This window comes from Micromesistius poutassou (genome assembly GCF_964030765.1).
Source record: "Micromesistius poutassou genome assembly, chromosome: 1".
Lineage (NCBI taxonomy): Eukaryota > Metazoa > Chordata > Actinopteri > Gadiformes > Gadidae > Micromesistius > Micromesistius poutassou.
Genome location: NC_140271.1, coordinates 14,827,617 through 14,845,788, shown reverse-complemented (window position 1 = coordinate 14,845,788; position 18,172 = coordinate 14,827,617). Strand labels below are relative to the sequence as shown.

General features: G+C 47.3%; 2 protein-coding genes across 5 annotated transcripts in view; one reads left to right on the top strand and one right to left on the bottom strand.

The window, feature by feature from the left end:
- Positions 1 to 2,136: 2,136 nt before the first annotated feature.
- LOC311378156 (somatostatin receptor type 2-like) lies at positions 2,137 to 7,730 on the top strand. The gene is made up of 2 exons (XM_084488218.1): positions 2,137 to 2,365; positions 4,014 to 7,730. Exon 2 carries the CDS (start codon positions 4,079 to 4,081, stop codon positions 5,189 to 5,191), a length of 1,113 nt encoding a protein of 370 aa, XP_084344344.1. The 5' UTR covers positions 2,137 to 2,365; positions 4,014 to 4,078; the 3' UTR covers positions 5,192 to 7,730.
- A 3,968-nt stretch (positions 7,731 to 11,698) lies between these two features.
- Positions 11,699 to 18,172, bottom strand: part of LOC311379481 (ubiquitin carboxyl-terminal hydrolase 22) — a 29,993-nt gene continuing 23,519 nt past the window's right edge. For all 4 annotated transcript variants that reach the window (XM_084488320.1, XM_084488321.1, XM_084488322.1 and 1 more), the window contains 6 exons: positions 17,418 to 17,576; positions 15,480 to 15,606; positions 13,228 to 13,319; positions 12,542 to 12,604; positions 11,935 to 12,084; positions 11,699 to 11,830 (listed from right to left, as the gene is read on the bottom strand). In XM_084488320.1, coding sequence (XP_084344446.1) covers positions 11,788 to 11,830; positions 11,935 to 12,084; positions 12,542 to 12,604; positions 13,228 to 13,319; positions 15,480 to 15,606; positions 17,418 to 17,576 — 634 coding nt within the window. In that variant the 3' untranslated portion in view covers positions 11,699 to 11,787. The remainder of the gene's footprint in view (positions 11,831 to 11,934; positions 12,085 to 12,541; positions 12,605 to 13,227; positions 13,320 to 15,479; positions 15,607 to 17,417; positions 17,577 to 18,172) is intronic.

Genomic DNA, 18,172 nt, shown 5'->3' with positions numbered 1-18,172 from the left:
TTGCCTGGGCCAAATTGTGTTCTTGTTTGCGTTTGCATCCAAAAACCTGTGTGTTTCAGACTCCTGGCCGACTGTAGACTGGGCTGCCGGTGATTTGAATTCGCCCTGCAGCGGGGTCTGGAGAGGAGCAATACATTTCTTTCTGCTTCCGATCCACTTTTACGGGAGCCAATCACCAAGCTGGCTTTTCCCCCTGGCGCGCTATTGGCTAGTTTTCCTATCACTCTAGTACGTCATTCGGATCGTTGGTCTGATTGGTTGAAGGACTATCCAATTGCGTACAGAGTCATTTGAACTACGCCCGTTGATCGCGCCTCTTGTGCTGAAGAAAATGACCGCAGCCTCCCCTAGGCCAACGTGCAATTCTATGAGTGAGCTTGGTCTGGCAATAGCCAAGCTAGGCCAACTGGGTTTTGTCCACGGCGTTTGCAGTCTGCCTGTAGTGCTGCTGGAGCAAGATGCCTTCCCCCTCACTACTGGTTGATGTATCAGACGTTACCAGGGCTCTCAAGTTTTGAAGACAGGCAAGAGTCCATCCCCCTACATGGCACTGACAATTCAACCAAATACAGTATTTATTCAATTTCTGCACATACGCACATGTTTGTGCGTATGTGTGTGTGAGATTGCGTTTGTGTTATAGCAGTCACAAACCCATATACTTTATTTTCATTGGTTGCTGCGTTAAACCGTACCCAGATACAATAGTGCTATTTTCTGATTGGCTATTGTGTAGCCCCTTTCTTTTTTTTTTTGGGCTGATAAGTGGCAGGCTCGACTAAGAAATCCTGGGAAGACGTGCTTGATTCCTCCATCGTGAGAGAAGCGCGGCCAGAGACATTTTCGGCGCTGCGGCATATTAAATATAGCCTGGCGAGAAATACAACGTGTGGCGGGAGTGCGCGACAAAAGAGCGAAATGAGTGACTGTCACGCTCAATGCGTGACACTCGAGAGCCCTGCGTCACCCCGATGCCCTGGATAAAACTCTGCTGAATGACATCGAAAATAAAAACGACGCGGCCTCCGTTCCCCTACCTTCATTCGGTAGCCTCTTCCGACGCAACATCTTCAGCTGACGCTTCCGCTGGCCCTAGAAGGAACAAGCTGTCTCGTTAGCCTCGGCTAACAGCGTGGCGGCGCTCGCTTGACCGGCGGCGCCGTGCCACCGCCGCCGGTGCCATCTGTTACCCCTGGCAGCCTGCACCTCCAACCCCCCCCCCCCCCCCCCCCACACCTACCTCCGCACCTCCGTCTGCCCGGCCGCGGTGCACCTCCACCTGGGGCTCGGCGAAGCGTTTAGGCTGAGTGCCCGCCGCACCGCGGGGAGCTCAAGAACACTGTGACAAAATGGTGGGCGGAGATGTGTGGTGGTTTTTTTTTGGAAGCAGGGATCTTGGTGTTCCTTGTTCAGACACTGATTACGGTATTTACAGCGCCTCTTGAAGTAAACGTTTCCAGGAGGCTCTGAGGAGTATTGGTGGCGGGTTTCCACACCTTTCTATCCAAATATGTTTGACGGCTTGTTAGTGAACATGGATGGCTGGAATAGGGAGTGTATGGGAGGATGTTGAATAAAGTCCCACTGAATAAACATTTGACATCAATAAAGGCCTTATTGTATTTTTTTGTTTGTGGGAATACGCCATTCATTTCAGGGTTATATTGTATTAAATAGCCGGTGGAAAGTACTTCCAACGTTTAAAAATAACCACCCGGTAACCACTATTTGATAGATACATTTGATAGGCTATAGGAGTAAATGACATTCTGAAGGTCCAACACTGTCCTATTTGTGGGGTTAATACGTCTTGTCAACGTTTTTTCCTAAATAAAGAACACTTTTTTGTATTCATTTGCAACATTTCGAGTACTTTTTATCTCCTTGTTTGTAGGGTTAGGGTTAGGGTAGGAGATGGTTGTCAAAACGAGGCAGACTGGGTGTATGTAGCCTAGTAGGATAGAAACTGTTGAGAGCCAGCCTCGCCCCACAGCCTCCCCCAACAGTCTCCCCCCACAGTCTCCCCTCACAGCCTCCCCTCACAGCCTCTCCATGCTGCGCGCTCACCTTTCATTCCACTGGGCTTTTGATCGCGCGCGTCACAGCAGCGCAGCAACGAGACGCACGCGACCCCCTCTTTGCATTTGAACCCGCGCGGTCGGCATGGTCTTTGGTCGTTCCATTGATGTCCATTGATGGAACGCAGTAACAGTCTATGGTTTTGGCGCAAAAAGTGAAAAACCCGCACTTAAGTTTAACTTGTGGATAAGGATGCTTTTTGGCGACGATGCGTTTCTCCTCAAGATTCGTGGTTCTTCTTCGTGGCAGACGCGTTTTACCGAATTAACACTTCGTCGTGTGAGAGGTAAGCAGCAACTGGTGTCTTCACAGTAGTACGTCTTTTTCAACCTAAATCTACATCTTCTTAGATCATTTATTGGATTAACTGTCGTGCAGATTCAGACATGTCAACTTTTACTTGATGAAATGCGTAATAACTCCATCCAGTCACCGTAGAATTGCGCGTAACGTTACTCACTTTTCCTGATGTCTTAGTTATCGCCTTACGTCGACTCATGAAGAACGGGCGATTATATCTTTAGGAGTCAAACAATCGGCATAATCATCTCCACATAGGTTTATTTGCGTTGCTAAAACTATTGGCAAGAGCAAATAATTGCATTCCTTACCTGACCTGCATGGATTTCCTTCTGTCAATAAGTCTGGTTTTGCGTGATCGACCAGAACAGCCCTAACCCTTTTTTTTGTTATCTTATGCGCCTTTGCTCCTCCGTTGTGCTGATCTTTACCCAATATAGCCATAATTATTTATTCAACTCTTTTAGGAAGGCAATAATAAAGTGTTAGTGTTACAATTATATTGTTCTGATGGACATTGGATTTGCTAACAAAGTGTTACCATATTCAATCTAATTATGGGAGAGAGAAAATGGAACTTGTTACATATAAAGCAATATAATATACGACTTAATGCTAAAGGCAAAGAATAAGTGTTCATCATATTGTATAATACCTCTTAATGTAGTTTTTGTAGACTGGTGAGATCAACATTTTTACAAAGCACAGTATTGTACCGATTCCCTGAAGATAATATTGATTCTGACCGTTACAAAGGTTGCACTGTGTTTGTTTATAGCATTCCTAGTTTTTCAGCGATGACAAGGTGCATTTGTACTGTAAAGCGCCCCGCACACTCAGTCAATAAATACCCTATATATACCACTATATTGAAAACCATTAAACTAAGACAGACTTTCAGACCACTCACAACACAAATGTAGGATCCAACCGTTCCAGTAAGGCTCATCACCTTGCTGTCACGGAGGAAATGACAAAGTGGCTTAATAAAACCTCTCTTGATATTAGACTGCTGGGCTGCCACTGTCAGCTTCCCGGGAGGGAATACAGTGATTTTCCTCATTCAATTACTTAGTCGTGCTTAATTTACATCACTGCCCACCCCCTAATAAACGTGTGGGGGCCGGGTTGGGTTGGGTTGGCTGTTGTTTATATTAATTATTCCTCCCCCCACCTCCCCCCTCCCCCTCTCCCACAGGAGGGATGCGTGTGAGTGATTACCAGCGGTCGGGATTCAGGGGAGAGATTTCCCTAGGTAGCCATGCAGCATCATGAAACTGGCCACGTATTCAGTGCAAATAAACTGAGAGTATGTATGTATAGACTGATCTGATCCAAGGAAATGGATAAATGTTAAGACTGACCGCACAGAAATGACTCCAATGCACATGGTCGATTTGTATTGCAAAGATTCATTACATAAAGGTCAATCATATGGACACCCTGACGTTAATGCGTCAGTGGCATCTCGACGGAGCGAGGAAGGGAAATAGAACAATCCTCGATCGATATGGACCGTTCGTTTGTCTCTCCTTAGGAACCTTATCACCGCTGCTTTTAGAAGGACTTCAGAGCAGGACCCTCAATGTAGCATATCAATATACATTATAAATCAATGTATCCCATGATTGCAGGTGGAATGCCTTAGTCCCTGCCAAACGGTTTCCCCAAGACAGCGACAGCGAGCCGCCGGTGAACCATGGACGCCTGGATCTTCCCGTCGTCGCCCCTCAACCTGACGGAGCCCCTGATGTACGAGAGCTTCATGCAGAGCAACGACTCGGAGGGCCGCGGCAACTACACGGACCCCAGCTTCGACCGCACCAGCACGGTGGTCCTCACCTGCCTGTACTTCCTGGTGTGCACGGTGGGCCTCTGTGGCAACGCGCTGGTCATCTACGTCATCCTGCGCTACGCCAAGATGAAGACCGTCACCAACATCTACATCCTCAACCTGGCCGTGGCCGACGTCCTGTTCATGCTGGGCCTGCCCTTCATCGCCATCCAGCTGGCGCTGGTCCACTGGCCCTTTGGCCTCGTGCTGTGCCGGGTGGTGATGACCGTGGACTCTCTGAACCAGTTCACCTCCATCTTCTGCCTGATGGTGATGAGCATCGACCGCTACCTGGCCGTGGTGCACCCCATCCGCTCCACCAAGTGGCGCAAGCCCCGCATGGCCAAGACCATCAACCTGACGGTGTGGGGCGTGTCGCTGCTGGTCAACCTGCCCATCGTCGTCTACAGCGGCCTGATCACCAAGCACGACGGCTGCTTCTGCAGCATCGTGTGGCCCGAGCCGCAGGAGGCGTACTACACGGCCTTCATGTTCTACACCTTCATCCTGGGCTTCTTCCTGCCGCTGATGGTCATCTGCATGTGCTACCTGCTCATCATCGTCAAGCTCAAGTCCTCGGGCCTCCGGGTGGGCTCCACCAAGAGGAAGCGGTCCGAGCGGAAGGTGACCCGCATGGTGTCCATCGTGGTGGCCGTGTTCGTCTTCTGCTGGCTGCCGTTCTACGTATTCAACGTCACCTCGGTGACGGGCACCATCAGCACCACGCCGGTGCTGCGGAGCACCTTTGCCTTCGTGGTGGTGCTGGGCTACGCCAACAGCTGCGCCAACCCCATCCTGTACGCCTTCCTGTCGGAGAACTTCAAGAAGAGCTTCCAGAACGTGCTGTGTCTGAAGAAGGTGGGCGGGCTGGACGAGATCGACCGCAGCGACAGCCGGCAGGACAAGTCGCGCATCATCAACGAGCCCACGGAGACCCAGAGCACGCTGCTCAACGGGGACCTGCAGACCAGCATCTGAGGAGACCACCGCCGCCAACGCCGCCGCCGCCGCCGCGGGGGGGAGAGGTGTTAGCAGTAGCATTAGCAACCGCATATGTCAAAAACAAATCGAATTGGGCCTGTGAACCACCCGGTTTGCATGTGTTGCACAAAGCCGCAGTTCGCATTTTGTTCAACACAAGCGTGTACAAAGTCACCCTCCGCTCCTCATCACAACACTACAGAGGATCTAGTGCTGGCACAATAACAGAGAGAAACAAGGGTGGTGGGTGTGTGTGGGGGGGTGGTGGTAGAAGAGAAACATGCCACATTATCAAAGTCATAGCCTGATTGAACATCAAATATGCCTAACAGAACAAATGTATCTTTTGTCCCCCCCCCTGCACTGCAAACACATTTCATTGAACCATGAAAGCCTCACCTCCCACGAATGTGTTTGCCCAACGTGTTTCTGCTGGGATCGTCCAGATTGCGTTATCGATAGAAAGCGCAGCCGACGACGGGTGAAAGTGCACCAAATCAGATGGTCAACAGGTCCCGGAGAGATATGGATTTTCCAACATGTGCCCATTTTGACTTCCCTTTAATGGAATAAGGATATGTGCTTAGCCTTTCAGCTGGGTGTGTGTGTGTGTGTGTGTGTGTGTGTGAGGGGGGGGGGGGATAAGGACTTTTACATACAGTATAACTGCCCCCCCTGCCCCTCTGTTGCAGGGCAGAGCGACGACCGACCAGGAAGATATTGGCTTTGTGTAATGTCTTCTTTCGCAGCATGTCGTTTCACAGGCCCGACGCAGTGCAGGGATTTGCTGGTGGGCGTATGAGAATCATCAATCAGTGGTTTGATGGCACACAACCGGAGGGAACAATTACACGGTCAACAAGTCCTACGCTGTTGGGGTAATGCCGTCTGGCTGGAATGAATTTAGGTGGCATCGCATTAGGATGTATTACCTGGAACTATAAACGACAGGTTCAATAATAGGGATTTCTCTTTGGGGGGTATGATTTTCATTCTGTGAGCGATATATGTTCTTGCATTTCTGTGGTATTATTGTATATATATATATATAAAGAATGATAGAAAGTGTCAATTATTATATACTATAGATTATATGTTTCCAGGTGACTCTATTTCATCTTGTAAGAGGGGTACGTACTCTTTAGTAATGGTAATAGATTGGTATTTACTTGTCCATCAACTAACCAAGTGCTGCTAAAGTGTAAAAAGTACGTTCATAATAATTCATTTGAAATTGTTGCTATTCAACCAATTTTTTTGTGATATACAGCTTGTCCCTATCTGCTTCTTGGTGGTCGATTGTTCAGTCAAACCACTTATGTTGCTGCTTGAAATTCAGCGTTGGGCTTTATAACCATCTGTGTCTACTATTTTTAGATCTGTGTCTCTTACAGAAACAAGAGACACTCCAAGTGTGTCTGTGCAGCGATTCTATGTGTTTTTCCTAGAAAAAAACCTAATACAAAATACTTAAAAAAAATACACAATCCAGTTGTTGCAGATGCTCTACCACACGTTTGGTTCGTCTGACGACCAGAACACAGGTAGGTATTATAATAAAGCTGTTTATTTGAGAGCGAGCTGGATGTTACAAGTCAGAGCAGGAGTTCAATGCTGACTGCTCTCTCTGAGTGTGTTGGCTGATCGCTGGCTTATCCTGTATGCCTTGATTACTCAATGCACCACAGGTGGGCAGCCCCACCCAGCCCAAGTTACCCTGACTCGCCCTGGGTGAGGCTGCTTAAGCCAGCCTTCAGCCACCAACTGTGTTTTGACAAACAATGACATCATTCCAGGTTTTTTAACCATGGAATTCACGTGAGCAGGTGGTGGGCCTAAGTCTCATTACCAGACCTGAACGTGTGCCACATGTGCGTGTGCGTATGTGTGTGTGTACGTGCGTGTGTGTGTGTGTGTGCTTGAATAGAGTGGAAACCAAAGGTCAGGTCTTGGGGTTGAGGTAGGTTGGAGGCGCCCCTGCTTTCTGAAACTTGAGAAGGGCTAGAACACAGACCCTGGACCGGTCTGTTGTTCCTTCGAACCATCGACCATGGTTTTACTGACAAACTTCGTCATCATTCTCTGATATCTTGTGCAGGCTCTGTCGTCAACAGTAAGTTGTTGCAACCTCTGTCTGTTTGCTATGTAAAACGTGTGTTTATTTAAGATTCAAGCCAGTGGGTACACTCATATCTAGCAGAGGATCAATTCTGACTCACTTCATGAATACGTATATATATATATATATAGAGAGTAAATCTATTTATTTGAAATGTTGCTTTTTAATGTAGATTGCACGTGCAAGACACTGTGGAGAATTAAATATTAACAAATAATTTGATTTCTAATAACTGGCCACAAAAGTGTACTGATTGTGACGTGCATGGTATGTGCTGCTTGGGCAAATATTGTAGACATTTGTTGATACATTAATTTGTATTATTACCAATGGATTGTCTGAGTCAAACTCTGTATGTAAGCCTATGTTTTGATTTGGATTTAACACAGCTGTATAACACCTAAATAAACCATTACAATACCCGGCCATATCGAATGTATCACACCCTACAACGTGAGACACAAAATACACATATAGCCTACAATTCTTAAAAGATGGGTTACCACCATGATAACGATTGAGAAGTGAGCATTGGAAAGGTAGGACATGTTATTATGGAACATATTTCTAAGTTTTGTAACTAAATGCAACTGATGCAATGTTCACCGTTTAACCGCAATGTCCACTATTATACTGTTCCGACCAAGTTATTTAATCGGATAAGAGGCATTTTATGAGTACTGATATAGAGTATAACATCACTAGAACTTTTAACTACACATGTAGGCTACATTTAAAAAAAAGGCTTCATTAAAAATAATAATAAAAATTATTATTATTATTATTATTAGTCCAGAACGTATTTCACTGGTTTCACAATAAATTGACAGAGACAAATACATCATAGGCCTACAATGCAGCTGACCCGCGGTAGTCCGACTCCAGACCTACACAAAGTAGAAGATGGAGAGCAGGAAGATGTGTGTTGCTTGGCAACAGTCCATACCCGGCTTAGTTGCTGTTTGAACTGTTTGTGTTGGCGGTACAAAATTAATGATTCAATAAACAAACAAATCATAATTGGTTGCGGCTTATTACCTCTAACCAACTACTAACACGGCGCTTGTAGAACCGTTAAAGTAATAACGCAGTCGAGGTCGTGCTGTAGGCTACTGAAGATCAGCATCGGCTGTGATTATCTTCTGTAGGCCTACTCGTACCTACGGACCACAGCTATTTAGAGAGCTATTTCTCAATGCATGTTTCTGCTACAGACGGATCACAGCCGTGCCGATATTCAGTATTACACTCACTCCCTCTCGTGTGATATTCTACTTGGCGTCGTCAACATGTGCTGCTGGGTTTCGACGCCTACTTTGTCCCCTTCTAGCACCAAACAACTTGATGGCAGAGGTTAAACACACGTAGGCCTATTTTGAAAAAAAGCTTGGATGAATTACATTTTTTTTCCTCAGACCATAGGTATGACCAGAGCCGTATAAAGAAATCTTATCTTATCTTTATACGGCTCTGGGTATGACTATATAGTCCTAGTACGTGGTTGGTTATTCACAAATAAATAGTAATATTCTCAACCTTTCCTATGTAGATGTATCAGAGATCATATCGCTTATTTTCCCAAAATACGTTTAATGCTAAATAGCCTCCGTTTGTAACGTTTTGTCCCTGCCAATAAAACCTACAATTATAATTTATATTCAGTGAAAAAAAAAACGGTAGCAGTTTACCATTCAGTAATACGTAGTTTACCCTCAAGGTGGCGCCAAATACAAAGTCCTGAATGGTATTAAACGCAGCAGAACGCAGCAGGTACCCTAGCTCGACAGAACTCGGGATCAGGTGAGCTAGAGCTGCCCTAGCTCGACAGAACTGACCCGGGATCAGGTGAGCTAGAGCTGCCCTAGCTCGACAGAACTGACCCGGGATCAGGTGATCTAGAGCTGCCCTAGCTCGACAGAACTGACCCGGGATCAGGTGAGCTAGAGCTGCCCTAGCTCGACAGAACTGACCCGGGATCAGGTGAGCTAGAGCTGCCCTAGCTCGACAGAACTGACCCGGGATCAGGTGAGCTAGTGCAGCCCTCAATTTATCATGCGGTATGGACTCGGATCAGTCCAAATATATTTGTAAACGGTCAACCCTTACATTTTCACCATTAATGTCTACATTTAGTTACCTATAACTCATGCCACATTATTTATCTTAAGTTGTGGCACCGGGGATTCGCCAGCAATTACGATTAAGGCCACTGACAAATAAAACACAATGCATTGCAGTTTTGTTCTGAGTTTAATCACTGAAACGGACAATGAAGCTATTTCTCTTCCTTTTTCGTTTCAGCCGCATCCCTGAATGTCCATTGTGCGGCATGATCTGTGCCGTGATACATCAACACTTTGGTGCAACCATTTAGCAAGTCCGTGATCACACTCCTCCCTCCTTTTGGCTCAGGGTTTGAGAGGTTCTGCAGCACACCAAAGATATGCACTTTGTTTTAATTACAGAGCAGCGAAACAACCCGAGTGGGCTGTGGCAATAACGTGATATTACTTTGTGATGGAGGGGAGGGGGGGGGGGGGCTCCTTTATATGCAAGTGATTTTTTTTTTCATCCTTTTACTTTTTCTTTTGTACATACACAATCTGTGAATATTTCAACATGAATACACCACAACAGCCTGGCGTGTATGTGCATCACCTCAAAAACAATCGGACTCCAAAGACAGCGTATTGATTGAGTAGAGGGCGAGGTTTACTGCACTGCGGAGGCGGAGACCGACACCACACCGCCAGCCTCACGGTTGCCATGGAGAAGGGACCACTGATAGATTCAGAGTCGGGCGTGTGGCCTGAGTGGTGGTGCCTATGTACGTGCAATTAGTTTTTGCCCTTCTGAATAGGCCTACATCCCCCCCTCCCTTCTTTATACAGTACGATAATCACGGAAACAGAGCCTCAAGACAGAACGCATCACCGCAGGGAGGCCGTCGAGGCGCTTGCAGGGCCCGCCTCCTCCCCGTCACATGCGGTGTTGAATGGGGCTTATTTATTTTTTTTAATTTTGGTGCGCAACAGCGATCGCTGCTGATCCAATGAGGACCACAGCATTCTCGAAAATACAAGGAGTCCCCGACCGAGGACAATGCATACAGTATCTTCACACCAGAATTGCCGCCCCCCACCCCCCACAGCTAACACATAACATACAATTAATCAACAGTTAACGTGAGCCAATTTAATCACCGTCGTCGTCATCATACCAACTATTCCACATGAAAAGTATACGTCCCAATTTTTTTTTCTTCAGTACCAGGACAGCAAAGGGACACTGCAACAAAAAATAAAAAAAATAAAAATAAAAATGAATATATTCACCGAAAGGAACAGTAAACAAAAACTCAAAATTCAATGAGTTGCTTATAAAAAGGGTATATTTCCTGCCCTCAACCAGAGTGAAAAACAGAACAAATAAAAAAAAAAACACAGAACAAGTGAGTATTAGGTATGCTTGCGTCCAAGTCCGTTTGGTTTCCATGGCAGCACTGCACCAGCAACTGGTATCTCATAAAAGATCGCCAACATAATTTCAATTCTCTTCAAAAATAGATATTTACTAGATTCATACAGTATTGGATAACTAAATTCACAAATGATACGAATCATAACCATACCTTTAAAACTGTTCTCACAAAACAGTTGATAATACCGTGATTTTGTGTAGTTTACGATAGTTTTTTTGTTAACATTTTTTTTTTCTTTTGCATTCCAAGTTCCATATGCATACAACAAAACAGTTTTTTTTTTTTGTAATCCACCGTGACTGACTCAGTTAAATGCTTGGTCGTTTGAAACAAGAGCACCATGGGAAGAGAAATGAGAGGGAAAGAAAAAAAAATAACATTTAGAATACAACACTGTAATAAATCGGTCCTTGTGTCCTCGTGCGCCCGGTCCACGTGGCTGACCTCTGACCTGCTTCCCGCCCCACCCCTGCAGCAGAGGGAGGGGGGTATGGAGGGGGAGGGGGGGTGAGGGGGAGTGAAAGTGTAAGGAGGGGGGGGGGAGGGGGGGAAACAAGACAACCATCAACCCTTCCTGTGCGTCCTATCCCTCATCTCCTCCGCTTGCGTTCGTCAAGTAGCTGGCGAGAAGTAGCTCAGTGCGTTGTTTTTTTTTTTTTGTAGTTTTTTTTTGTGTTTGTGTGTTTGTTTGTTTGTTTGTGGAGAGGTTGCATGATTTCAGAAGTCTTTGATTCTTTTATTGTATTTTTTTTTCTCGTCGACTCTCACTCTCTCGAGGTGAGCCGTGCGGGAGAGTAGAGAAGCGCTTCAGGTAGGTTTGTGTGTTTCCGACTCGTCCGTCTGGCCGTCCGTCCGTCCATCCGTCCGTCCGTCCGTCCTCTCTTTACCCCCCCCCCCCCCCCCCCCCCCCCCCGCGCCTCCGCCCCGGGATTCAGCAGCCATAAAGAGACGTCGTGTTCTCCACGCTGGGCAGCGTGACCCCGCGATAAGGCCCTACTCGTACTCCAGGAACTGCTTGTGGTAGAACAACAAATACCTGCAGAACCAAAAAGGAAAGAAAAAAAAAAACACAGACCCTTAATATACACACAAGAGGGGAAAGTCACGTTACCGCCGTGCGTCCATTGTGCGTCTCTCTACCCTTCGCTGTCCAGGACGTCCTTGATGGTCGCCTTTGTGATGATGGCGTCGTCACATTTGAACCACTGGTCCTTGTGTTGGCGGATGAAGCTCGTGTAGTGTCCGCTCTCTAGCGTCCCCTGGTGGTTGACCACCGCAAACAAGGCATACCTGTCCGCCACACACACACACACACACACACACACACACACACACACACAGAGAGAGAGAGAGAAGGCATACATCAGTCACGTAGGTGAGGAAATGCTACGGGAAGCCTATGAAGACAATTATAGAGCACTTTTGAGTTTCGGCCTCTTCAGCCCAGGGCCCCGAATAGCCAGAGCCATATATGGGCACATATTACCAATGTTATTTGCGAGCAACTTCCTGGCAAACGTTCTGGAAAATGAAAGCTGTTCTAAGCACCATGAATTAATACAATACACAACATTCTTGTCGACGGGATTAAATGGTTTTAGAGAAGACACAGCAGGGGGCATCCGTCACGAGACGCGGTGAAGCCACGCTGACTTAATGAATCCCGATGGACGACAATTGATTGTTGTTCCAACGGGAATGGCATTATTGCCCATGAGGATTCAGATCTTCAAGGGGTTGTACTTACTTATTGTCGTTGTTTAATACATCAACAGTTTGTTGGTACTGGCCGTTCATTCTGCTCTCTTTACTGCAGGGGACAGAGAGAGGGAGAGAAAGAGACGAACAAATTACATAAATAAAAAGGCTGTTTGGCTGGTAATAAACATGAGACATTCTGCTCATGCACGTCAGTACTCCGCGTCTCCACTAGGGGGCAGGCGTGTCTGTACAGGAGCTCTGCCTGTCCATTGATGGGGAGCCAGTATGCAGCTGGATAAAAGGCTCCTCCACCACCAGAGGGGTGGGGCACTACCACCACTGCTGCTGCTGCTGCTGCTGCTGCTGCATGCTCGACTGGCAGGGGGGAAAACGTGGAGCGGACTACACTGGGCTGACTACGGGCACGGAGGGGAGTCAGGGTTCGGTTCATTTGCATATCCCTTCATCTCCATTCTGGGTGCATGATTAAAAAAAAGGAAAATCTATATCTATATCCATAATCCCCAATCTAATGATGGGGGAAAAAAAATAATGAATTGATTGAATATAAAACATTCAGAATGGTATAACATTCTGAGTGATTCAAACATTTTCATGAGCTCATTGGGTTGGCGATGAAACCCAGTGAAAAGTCCCTTCTGTATGAGGGTCAGCGCTGGACTATTGGTGAATGTTCCTGCATGGGAGATCAGAAAGACTGTGGTGGCTCACCTGGAGGCCATGAAGGGCGTCATGTCCAGCTCCAGGGGGAAGGACACGTACGTGGTGATTTTCCTCCGCAGTTTGGCCGAGTGCTCGAACCTCTGCCGATGGGGAGAGGGAGAAGGGGGGAGGGAAGGATGGTGGCCAGGGGAGGAATCGAAGAGGGAACAGACAAAGAGGGAGAGAGCAGACGAAAGAAAATGAGGATGGGAGAGGATAAAGAAAAAGGGGAAATGTGTTTATGGCCAACAGGGAATGCCTCAAACCTCAGTCATTGCTTATGAAGTACAGGGAAAAGACTAGGGATGCACCGAAATTTCGGCCACCGAAAATTTTCGGCCGAAAATGGCCCAAAAGCGCATTTTCGGCTTTCGGCCGAAACACTTATCACCGAAACAACACGGCCGAAACAGGAAATTGTGATGACGCAAACAAAAACCGCGGCCAGCACACGCTTGTCTGGATAAGCGCCTCTGCGTCAACATGTCTGCGGTGTGGGCATATTTCCACATATCTGATCTATATCGGTTTTCGGCCTTGTTTTTTTTTTCCGGTGCATCCCTAAGTTCCATAGATCATCAGTGAAACATTGTGAAACAAATGACACCTCTAGCTAAATGTAGTAATCTAGAGAACCAGCTACAACCTTGTTTTCATCCAAACGAGCCGTCTTTAGTGACGGCTCGCTATGAGAGAGCTTCTATGAGCTGTCGGCTATCAGCCACGAGTTTAGGGACCGTCTGCAAAATGCAGACAGCTTCTATGAGCTGTCGGCGATCATCCGGAGCTTAGGGACCGTCTGCAAAGTGCAAAACGGAAAACGGTGTTGTTTTTTCAGTGCTAAATAAATATTTTTATAATTAATAATTGTAATTGATTTATTCTTTGAATTGCAATGCCTTGATTTTAGTGAGGTTAGTACACAGTCATAGCTATAAATGCAATTGTAGGCCTACTTATAATTGGCATAATAATTTATTTTGGTGTTTCGGTTTTCGGCCTTGGTTTCCTCATTTTCTCGTTTCGGCCAAGAAATTTCATTTCGGTGCATCCCTAGAAGAGACATTATGCATTTATGATGCAGGGTGTGAATTGTAGCACTTTCATACTCCAATGTAGCCTGGAAATCCAGACCCACATCTAGAAAGCTGTAGGGTCTGGCAACGAGTAATGAAAATGGCCCAACTCGAAGGGCGGCACCAAGCATGCATTTGAAAATATCACTGCATGCAATTGGATAACACTACGACCAATCAGAAGAATACAAGGGGTGACGTATCCAGACCAGCGGAGCTAACCAACAGATAAGACTCTTGCCGTATCCGGTCAGTAAAACAGCAATGCTTTTGGCCCGCCTATATCAGATACACCGATGTGATTGGTTAATGTTCTGGGCCAGGGGAATCGGGGAGTGAGTATATTCCTTTTCAAATTCAATTTCAAATTGTGCTCTCGCGAGAACTCTGGATTTCCAGGGTAACTCCAATGGTGAACGGGCTTGGATCAATGGAACAAGAATCCTCTTTGGTGCGCATGTTGGAAGGTTTTGCATGCGTCTGCCGTTTGTATCAAACTGAATGCATGGCATTTTGCAGCATCACAATCGTTGCACAATCGTACAACATAACGTTTGAATGGTTGCTTTAGAAAAGCATTGCAACAAAACACCACAGTTGAATCATATTCTCTCCATTTCCGAAACTCTTAACCCCTGAAACATTTAGCCTGCTCTCTCTAAATTGTACATTTTGTCTTTGGCTCTTGAAGGATGAGTGCCGAATAGAAAGCTGAATTCATTATGTCTTCAATGAGGACCTCTGGGATGTTTGTGTCAAAATGGATAAACCAGAATCCGTAGCTAGGGCCAGCAGGAGTAGACTCTACAGCACATGTCCCTCACACATGGCTGCTATTCACCATCAAGCTTGATACCAGCTATTCAAGATTATGAACCACATTTTTTACCAGTGAGAGTTTCATCAGGATGAATCCTGATGAAACTCTCACTGGTAAAAGATGTGGTTCAAATTCATCAGGATTCCCTATGAATTTGATGCATCATCTTGAGGATATTTTGGTTGCAATTATAAATAAACAATGTTCTGTCCCTCCTAGAAACCATATTCATTCCGTTATACATGTGCATAAGGGGGCAGCCATGAAAACCCTTAATCCCGTGTGAGTAGTGCAGTGTGTAGTGCAGTGGACGACATTGCGTCGACAGGCGATGCGTGGCATCATGCAACGACTGGCTGACTCACTTTCAGATGAAAACACGCCACAATGGGGAGCTTCTTCATCGTCAGCTGTTTGGTGGACTCCTGGTAGCTATGGCAACCACCGCATTTGATTTTGGCACTGCTTCCTAGATGCTCGGGCCGCGTAAACCTGCATGACGAGGAGCAGAATGGAGACGGATCCAGGGTGTGTGTGAGTGCGAGAGAGTGAGAGCGAGAGCGAGAGAGAGAGCGAGAGAGAGAGAGAGAGAACAGTATACAACAGACTGAGACAGAGAGACAATTGGAAACAGGCACGGAGGTTTCATTTCATCAGCACTCGGGGAAACCACTGAAGCAGATAGGTTGTCGTCGGCAACGCGTAAGGTCGTTCCCGCTCAATCACACGCGACCAGTGTGTGAACGGGGGAGGCGTGGCGTGTCAAACGATAATCTGTTAAGGGGTTGTTGTGCGGCGTCCTGAGAGCGATAACACGAGTCCGCCCCGCCACGTTTCTGGTGCAGTCATTCCGTTGATGAGGCCTCCATCACCACGGCAACAGCACCAACCGATCCTGCACCTTTAAGAGGTTTGCTGCAGCGACGGACTGGTGTGTGTGGGGGATGCAGTAAAGACTTAAGAACGGTGGGGGGGGGGGGGGGGGGGGAGAAGATAGAGAGAAAAAGAGAGCGAGACAGACAGAGAGAGAGAAAGAGAGAGAATGAGCAAGGGAGAAAGAGTAATAGTGCCAACGTATGGAGGCAGAGGGTAGGTTGTGAGAGGCAACACCTGTTCTGCAGACCCTGGGCTGATGAGATCCCGGGTATTCTGAACGGGAGAAGCCCCAGTGAGGGGGGGGAAGGGTGAGAGAGGGAGGGAGAGAGAAAGAGAGGGTACGAAAGAGAGAGAGAGCGCGCCCCGGGGGGTGGTTTCAGACCGCTGAAGCCTAACAGTTGGATGCTAGACTATAGGACTATGGGGGGAATGTATTGACATCCTATCAGAAGCAGCCGCAGCAGCAGCAGCAGCAGCAGCAGCAGCAGCAGCAGCAGCAGCAGCAGCAGCAGTCAATTCCCTTCCGTCTCTGGCCTCCTGGTGTGGCCGGAGCGGAGACGGATCAATCAGGGCACACGAGGGGCGTAGCGCTTCCCGTCCACAACCGTGAGCGATGGCATGAACGGCTCAGTGTGCAAACGGGGAAAAAAGGCGCCTGGTTTTAGCACATTTGGGAGTCACAGCCATGTCAATATCCAAGCAGCGAGACTTTATTTCAGCCAAAATATTATACTTTATTACGTGGCTTTGATGAAAACTCGATTCTGATTGGTAAATTACAGCATTCAGTTGTCTGTTGGTGCTGCATAGCTGACCGATGCAATGACTAACAGACTGTCGCTATGGAGGCTATTGCCAACCGTAGAATCTAACGGACCATTTCTATAAGCGGAAGCAATGAAATCATTGTTCAACTAAAATCTTCTCTCGTTCGATTTTGGTTCGAAATTATTGATTTCTACAGTGGAGTAGCAGTGTGATCAGGCTGATTCGAGGGCAATGCAGGACCATGACAGTAAGGGTCACAAGGAATCAATAGAGCCAAGGGAATTGACTCTGGCCGCTTGGGTATAGAATGTGTCAAAACCTTATATTCCTCTAGCATAGCATTCCAACTGGGTATTTTACGATAATGACCAGCTTGGCTGGACATAATCCCTTGCTTAACAGAGCCGGTAACATTGACGACTGCTGACACCGTCCGTGATTGCGGTCCGGGAGTGATCGCTGGTCAGTGGAGAACATAAAAGGCAGAGAATGCAGTGGTTGGATCCCCCCCAGCATCATTTACGTCGGGGAATATTAGACAGAGCGACAGAGACAGAGAGCACAACCCAAACGATTTCGCCCCCCAGCACCGGTAGAGACGAGGCAGTGAGCAGCGGCTGTGGGGACGGGGCGGACAGGGGAGGAGGAGGGAGTGGTACCTGCGTAGGCAGTCTGTGAGTGTGGTCGATCCTGACAGGTGGCTCTCGCCGTTGACCGCGCTGCCGTCCCCTCCTGGGCTCAGGGGCCAGAAAGGTGTGGACGAGCCGGGCAGGTCCAGGCTGATGTCCCAGAAGGGATCTATCGTCGTGGAAACGCCGCTGCATTGGGGGGGAAATGGAAGAGCCGGCGTACGCATTAGTATCAACGTCACCTGCGCGCGTGTCCATGCGTTTATGATGCAGGGGGTCTTGTGGCTACATGCAGCTGTTCCTTGTCTCTTTGCATACCCAAGGATGATTCGTCGCGTGTGTGCGTGTGTTCTCTCCCCTCCACTACAGCGCAATTGGCAATTCAGTAGCGATGCATCAGACAGAATGCCGTATTCTGAAGGGAGACTTTCACTTTGCGGAATTAACGCATGCTCCTATATGCATCTCCCGCTTGCTATACGGAGCCATCGGCAATAATGCACCATCACCCTTGATAAGATGAGTCATGCTGTGTAGTTTTCCGTTGGACCAATAGGGGGCTTCTACAGCCAAGGGGGTGAGGAGGACGGAGGCCATTAACCTTGCGGTGTGACGACAACGTAAAAGAAGGCCATACTTTTTATCCATCAGTAATACACCCACAAGTGAACCACACTGGTCACAGTTCACTGGTTGTTATTCGGCCCCATCCTATGTTGTATGAGGGTACTTCATACAAACACACGGCGTGAACCGCTCCTTGTTCACTCAGCTACAGGACAGGT

Coding starts and splice junctions, on each gene's coding strand:
- LOC311378156 (XM_084488218.1), top strand. CDS start 4,079: ATGGACGCCTGGATCTTCCCGTCGTCGCCCCTCAACCTGACGGAGCCC.